At 40.8% G+C, this 7500-nt stretch overlaps 2 protein-coding genes across 19 annotated transcripts in view; one reads left to right on the plus strand and one right to left on the minus strand.

Moving 5' to 3' along the window:
- Positions 1-2463, minus strand: part of LOC131444945 (probable G-protein coupled receptor 34) — a 5772-nt gene extending 3309 nt beyond the window's left edge. The window contains exons 1-3 of the mRNA XM_058615677.1: positions 2373-2463; positions 1321-1831; positions 249-783 (exon numbers count right to left, since the gene is read on the minus strand). Coding sequence (XP_058471660.1) covers positions 249-760 — 512 coding nt within the window. The 5' untranslated portion in view covers positions 761-783; positions 1321-1831; positions 2373-2463. The remainder of the gene's footprint in view (positions 1-248; positions 784-1320; positions 1832-2372) is intronic.
- Positions 1-7500, plus strand: part of caska (calcium/calmodulin-dependent serine protein kinase a) — a 46659-nt gene that overhangs the window by 22737 nt on the left and 16422 nt on the right. For 13 of the 18 annotated variants that reach the window (XM_058615539.1, XM_058615573.1, XM_058615588.1 and 10 more), the window contains exons 6-12: positions 2409-2511; positions 2993-3168; positions 3325-3447; positions 3557-3640; positions 3716-3815; positions 3929-3946; positions 4141-4262. In XM_058615539.1, coding sequence (XP_058471522.1) covers positions 2409-2511; positions 2993-3168; positions 3325-3447; positions 3557-3640; positions 3716-3815; positions 3929-3946; positions 4141-4262 — 726 coding nt within the window. The remainder of the gene's footprint in view (positions 1-2408; positions 2512-2992; positions 3169-3324; positions 3448-3556; positions 3641-3715; positions 3816-3928; positions 3947-4140; positions 4263-7500) is intronic. The other 5 variants (XM_058615581.1, XM_058615603.1, XM_058615665.1 and 2 more) reach the window with 1 other exon arrangement.

Consider the following 7500-nt stretch of genomic DNA (forward strand, 5'->3'; position numbering starts at 1 on the left):
TGTTACCCCTGTGACCCGACCTCGGATAAAAAAATGGAGGAAATGGATGGATGGCATGTGAAAGTCTTCATTCTGATTATCCTCAGTGACACAAAGTGACCACACGGAGGCAGTAGGAGACCAGCAGCTCCTGTGACCCTGCAAGCTAAAATCAGTGATTTCCTCTATGGACTTTGGTGTGGGAGAGTGAGTGGTTCACAAACTTGGAAAAGTCTAACAGTGAGACAACAATGGGTTTTGAGGCTGACCTGTTGGACTGTGACCTGTCACTCTTTGAAATCATAAGCGTTGACCCAATAGCGATGGACGTGATCCAGACGAGAGCACACAGAGCGCTGGTCCACTTTGTAGACTTCAGTCTGTGCTGGACTCCAGCGGTGCGATGGATCTTCATGTATCGATCCACGCTGATCAGCCCCAGCAGCGTGACGCTGATGTACATGTTCATGTAGAAGACGTTTCCCACCACAGTACACAGGACCGGGTCCAGGTCCCACATGTTCCCTCGGCTGTGGTAGAGGATCCTGAACGGGAGACACGTCACCAGCAGCAGGTCCGCGAAGGCCACGTTGATGAGGAACACGCGCACCGAGTTCTTCTTCACACGAACGCAGAAGAAGACGCCGAGGGCGACCACGTTTCCGACCAGACCCAGGATGAAGATGATGGAGTAGAGAACCGCCAGCAGGATCTGCAGAGCTCCATAATCCACGCAGAGAGACTCAGAGGAGGAGGAGGAGGTGGAGTTTGTCGCAGTCATGGTGGTTTATCTGATCTTCAGCTCTGCAGAGACAACATTTGAGTCACTGTCACAGGTTTGTGTGATGATCGGAAAAACCTGTGTCAGCTATAGTCTGCGATCTCTGACCAAAGGGTGATTTTTCAAGAGTTCAGCGATCGTGTTGGATTTTACGCTTTTATTTTTCCTCTGAGAAACGAACACATTTGAGTTTAAAACTGTAGAATTTTTTTCTGACTCTTTTACTTCAGATTCATATGTATATTTTTTTTAATGAAGTTGTTATTTGTTGACTGATTTGAAATGACGGGCTGTAAATGTTTTATACTTTGATACTAGTCGAGACTGATTGTCAGGTCCAGTTTGGGAAAATATAATGATTTAGTGTAAAGAAAATGATGAGCCATATTTTAAAGAATGTTGGTATCAGCCTCCAAAGTGATGACAACTCTGTAGACTTTAAAATAAATGGAAATATTAAACATTGTGACACATGTAAAACATTGAATAATCTGTCGTTCACGCGTTTCTACGTCAGATTTAATGGACAACATCTGAAGAGAATGAGTCAAAGCTCTTACCTCGTCTGTGAAATCTATGAAAACTTCCTCTGGTTTCTGTGCTCGTGAAGAAGAAGTGCAAGAAAACACACACACACACACACTCGCTCTGGTATTTTCCCTTTTTAAAAACAGATCTGAGTCTTTCGCTATTGTTACTCGTCCCCCGTCTGCTTGTTACTGGGCTGGTGGACATGTGTGCAGCAGCAGTGTGCGGTCGTCGAGTCTTCCTCTTGAGAAACAGAGAGGAAGGACAGAGCTGAGCTCAGAGTGTCTCTGCTTCTGTCTCCCCACCACAGTTCTTTACTCTGGAACAATATACATGAATCTGCTGACAGCAGCAAGAAGACACTCCAGAAACAACCACAGAGTGTGTCCTCTGGTCCAACAACTTTGTCTTCTGGTCCAAAAATAACCACTGTATCTCTTCTGGTCCAAAAAGTTTATCATCTGGTCCAAAAAGTGTGTCCTTTGGTCCACAAAGTTTGTCCTCTTGTCCGAAAATAACCACAGGGTGTCGTCTCGTCCACTGCTTCAATAATAATCACAGTTTGAATGAGTTTCAATGAGGACATTTTTGACCGTAAGGTGTGTGAGTGTGAGTATTTTAGTTCACGTTGTTTTTCAATAGACTAAAAATAAAAAATACATGGAAACAAAATTGAAAACTTGCAAAACCTGGCATAAGTTTTTAACAATCTGCATGAAAACAAATGGTCTCTAAATTAAAAGCCAAAAACACGTTGTGATTAGAGTGTGACAGTAAACACATCGTTTATCTTTATTATCATTTCTACAGTCAAACAGAAAACACTGGAGATGTGTTTGTACTTCTTTTAAAAAATAACAAAAAGCAGCTTCAAAGTGACCTTCATGTTACATTTGAACAAGAACACAACTGTGCCTGATCTAAACCTAAATGGAATGGAACCAGAATTAATATAGAAGCGTGTGTGTGGTCACAGTGGCTGATGGTTGGGGCGTGTCCTGTCGCACATGTGATTCTTGTTATTTATAAAAGAGTGAGTCCCTCTTTAATTAGCTAAAGAGAAAACAAGCAAACATGAACTCACCCGTCTGTCTTCGTCTTCTCGTCTTCTCGTCCTCAGCCTCACTGTGTCCTGCTGGCGTCCAAAGAAAACTCGGCCCCGGTGAAGCTGGGCGGGTTCGGAGTAGCCATCCAGCTCGGAGAGTCAGGACTGGTGGCAGGAGGTTTGTTTGTGTCATTATCAGTGTCTGCTGTGAGCGCCCCCTACAGCCAGACAAAGACATATTATATATCTACGTCTTTATCTCACAGTTATGTATGCTTTCTCTGCGGCCCGGTACCAATTGACCCACGTACCGGTACCGGTCTGTGGCCCAGGGGTTGGGTCTGTCTCTACAGTAAAGAACAAGTGGAGGAAGTCCACTTTCACTTTACCAGGTTGAAACCAGCTCATGTAGTTTTCAGTTTCAGCGTGGAAATGAAAACGTTTGTTTGTTTGTTTGATTGTTTGTTCACTTTAGTTTCCTCTTTACACACAAAGAGTGTGTGTGTGACGGGGGAAGAGGTCATCTCACTGTTTTTATAACTGTACAATTAACATGTTCAGATAATGAGTGTGTCTGTGTGTGTGTGTGTCTGTGTGTGTGTGTGTGTGTGTGTGTGTGTGTGTGTGTGTGTGTGTGTGTGTGTGTGTGTGTGTGTCAGGTCGCGTGGGCACGCCTCACTTCATGGCTCCAGAGGTGGTGAAGCGAGAGCCGTACGGTAAGCCTGTGGATGTCTGGGGCTGTGGCGTCATCCTCTTCATCCTCCTCTCAGGCTGTCTGCCCTTCTACGGCACCAAGGAGCGACTGTTTGAAGGCGTCTGCAAAGGCAAATACAAGGTGATGAAGATCCACACTGCAGCTGCACCAGTGTCCTCATGTCACATGATCACGTCTTTATCTCACTCCTGTGTGTGTGATGTTAAAATCACTGGATTACAGACGTCAGTTTCCTGTGTGAAAAGTCTTTATTTGTGTGTGTGTGTGTGTGTGTAGATGAATCCTCGTCAGTGGAGCCAGATCTCAGAAAGTGCCAAAGACCTGGTGAGACGTATGCTGATGCTGGACCGTGCAGAGAGGATCACAGTCTACGAGGCTCTGAACCATCCCTGGCTCAAGGTTTTTATCACACACATGCACACGCACATGCACACACACACATGCACACACACACACACACGCACGCACGCACACACAAGAACAAAGTGTGAGTTGATGTGTTTCTCAGGAGAGAGACAGATACTCCTACAAGATCCACCTGCCAGAGACTGTGGAGCAACTGAGGAAGTTCAACGCACGCAGGAAGCTGAAGGTACACACACACACACACACACACACACACACACCGTGTCTGTGCTGACCTTGCACTGCTGCTGTCGTCCTGCAGGGGGCAGTGCTGGCTGCAGTCTCCAGTCACAAGTTTAACTCATTCTACGGTGATCCTCCTGAGGAGCTGCACGACTTCTCCACTGACCCCTCCTCCTCAGGTGCGTGACGAGGCTCCGCCCACCACGACATCACCTGACCCCTGTGTATTTTTACCACTGATATTTATTCATGATTCAAATGTTTGTCTGTGTTAACGCGGCTCACCTGACAGGACTGCTGGCAGCAGAACGTAGGTGTCACCACTGTGTGTGTGTGTGTGTGTGTGTGTGTGTGTGATGTTAGAATCACTGATTTTCTCTGTGGGCTTTGGTGTGGGAGAGTGAGTGGTTTCTGTAGATATCATGTATTTAAATGACAGTAGATCTTTTGTTCAGGGACCACAATCATTTCCTGCGTGTGTGTGTGTGTGTGTGTGTGTCACAGGTGCAGTGTCTCAGGTGCTGGACAGTCTCGAGGAGATTCATGCTCTCACAGACTGCAGTGAGAAAGATCTAGATTTCCTCCACAGTGTTTTCCAGGACCAACATCTGCACACACTGCTGGACGTGAGTCACACACACACACACACACATTCACATTCAGTGGATTTAGAGCATATTTTACAGTGTATTTAGAGCGTTTATTAACAGTGTATTTAGAGCGTTTATTAACAATGTATTTAGAGCATATCTTACAGTGTATTTAGAGCGTTTATTAACACTGTATTTAGAGCATATTTTACAGTGTATTTAGAGCGTTTATTAACAGTGTATTTAGAGCGTATTTTACAGTGTATTTAGAGCGTTTATTTACACTGTATTTAGAGCGTATTTACAGTGTATTTAGAGCGTTTATTAACACTGTATTTAGAGCATATTTTACAGTGTATTTAGAGCGTATTTTACAGTGTATTTAGAGCGTTTATTTACAGTGTATTTAGAGCGTATTTACAGTGTATTTAGAGCGTTTATTAACACTGTATTTAGAGCATATTTTACAGTGTATTTAGAGCGTTTATTAACAGTGTATTTAGAGCATATTTTACAGTGTATTTAGAGCGTTTATTAACAGTGTATTTAGAGCGTTTATTTACAGTGTATGTAGAGCGTATTTTACAGTGTATTTAGAGCATATTTACACTGTATTTAGAGCGTTTATTAACAGTGTATTTAGAGCGTTTATTAACAGTGTATTAAGAGCATATTTTACAGTGTATTTAGAGCATTTATTAACACTGTATTTAGAGCATATTTTACAGTGTATTTAGAGCGTTTATTAACAGTGTATTTAGAGCGTATTTTACAGTGTATTTAGAGCGTTTATTTACAGTGTATTTAGAGCGTATTTACAGTGTATTTAGAGCATATTTACAGTGTATTTAGAGCGTTTATTAACAGTGTATTTAGAGCGTTTATTAACAGTGTATTTAGAGCGTTTATTAACACTGTATTTAGAGCATATTTTACAGTGTATTTAGAGCGTTTATTAACACTGTATTTAGAGCATATTTTACAGTGTATTTAGAGCGTTTATTAACAGTGTATATAGAGCGTATTTTACAGTGTATTTAGAGCGTTTATTTACAGTGTATTTAGAGCGTATTTACAGTGTATTTAGAGCGTTTATTAACACTGTATTTAGAGCATATTTTACAGTGTATTTAGAGCGTTTATTAACACTGTATTTAGAGCATATTTTACAGTGTATTTAGAGCGTTTATTAACACTGTATTTAGAGCATATTTTACAGTGTATTTAGAGCGTTTATTAACACTGTATTTAGAGCATATTTTACAGTGTATTTAGAGCGTTTATTTACAGTGTATTTCGAGCGTTTATTTACAGTGTATTTAGAGCGTATTTTACAGTGTATTTAGGAGGTATTTACAGTGTATTTAGAGCATATTTACAGTGTATTTAGAGCATATTTTACAGTGTATTTAGAGCGTTTATTAACACTGTATTTAGAGCATATTTTACAGTGTATTTCAAGCGTTTATTTACAGTGTATTTAGAGCGTATTTTACAGTGTATTTAGAGCGTATTTACAGTGTATTTAGAGCGTATTTACAGTGTATTTAGAGCGTTTATTAACACTGTATTTAGAGCATATTTTACAGTGTATTTAGAGCGTTTATTAACACTGTATTTAGAGCATATTTTACAGTGTATTTAGAGCGTTTATTTACAGTGTATTTCGAGCGTTTATTTACAGTGTATTTAGAGCGTATTTTACAGTGTATTTAGGAGGTATTTACAGTGTATTTAGAGCATATTTACAGTGTATTTAGAGCATATTTTACAGTGTATTTAGAGCGTTTATTAACACTGTATTTAGAGCATATTTTACAGTGTATTTCAAGCGTTTATTTACAGTGTATTTAGAGCGTATTTTACAGTGTATTTAGAGCGTATTTACAGTGTATTTAGAGCATATTTACAGGGTATTTAGAGTGTTTCACTCTGAGAAGTATTTGCACATGTATCAGGAGTAGTATAAGTATAAAAACACGTCAGTATTATTCCATATAAAGTTCAGCTGTGATCAGTGTTTACAGTCGTCTCCTCTGTCTCACGCCTCCTCTGTTTTTGGGGGAAGTAACAATGTTTCCACTGTCGGCCCTCGGTGCCTTTCACAACAAGCACGGCACGGTCCACACACACACACACACACACACACAGACAGACAGTCAGACAGACAGACAGTCAGACAGACAGACAGACAGTCAGACAGACAGAAAGAGTGTGTAGGTTGTGAGTTGATGGACTGTCTCTGTCTCTGCTCTGGACAAACACAGTGCGTCTCCTGGTGAGTGAAGTTTCCTCTGGTTTCTTTAATCTGTGATGTTTAGAAAAGAAGAGACTCAGCAGATTATTCATCTGTGTGTGTGTGTGTGTGTGTGTGCGTGTGTGTGTGCGCGTGTGTGTGCGTGTGTGTGTGTCACTGTGAAGACCACAACCCTTAAAACAACAAAGTTGTCTCATGTTCTGTCTCACCTTAAAAGGGCTGTTTATGGTCTGGTGTAAGACCTGGTTTTAGAGTTAAAATAAGAGTCACTGTGTGTGTGTGTGTGTGTGTGTGTCAGTGTCATAAACACTGACTCTGTCAGGACCAGTCGTCCTCATGACCAAAACCTGGTCCTAATGAGGCAGAACCTCATCTCTGAGGAACTGGTTGAAGTTTAGGACTAAGATTGGACTTGTGGTTAAGGGTTAGTCATTAACTGGTTCTGGTTAAGTGTTAGTAATCAACTGGTTCTAGTTAAGTGTTAGTCATTAACTGGTTCTGGTTAAGTGTTAGTAATTAACTGGTTCTGGTTAAGTATTTGTCATTAACTGGTTCTGGTTAAGTGTTAGTCCTTAAATGGTTCTAGTTAAGTGTTAGTTATTAACTGGTTCTGGTTAAGTGTTAGTCATTAACTGGTTCTGGTTAAGTGTTAGTCATTAACTGGTTCTGGTTAAATCTTAGTCATTAACTGGTTCTGGTTAAGTGTTAGTAATCAACTGGTTCTGGTTAAGTGTTAGTCATTAACTGGTTCTAGTTAAGTGTTAGTCATTAACTGGTTCTGGTTAAGTATTTGTCATTAACTGGTTCTAGTTAAGTGTGAGTCATTAACTGGTTCCAGTTAAGTGTTAGTCATTGACTGGTTCTAGTTAAGTGTTAGTCATTAACTGGTTCTGGTTAAGTATTTGTCATTAACTGGTTCTAGTTAAGTGTTAGTCATTGACTGGTTCTAGTTAAGTGTTAGTCATTAACTCACGTCTGTGGAAGCACCAGCTCAGAGATTACCTGGATACACACAGA

This window comes from Solea solea, chromosome 2 (genome assembly GCF_958295425.1).
Source record: "Solea solea chromosome 2, fSolSol10.1, whole genome shotgun sequence".
Lineage (NCBI taxonomy): Eukaryota > Metazoa > Chordata > Actinopteri > Pleuronectiformes > Soleidae > Solea > Solea solea.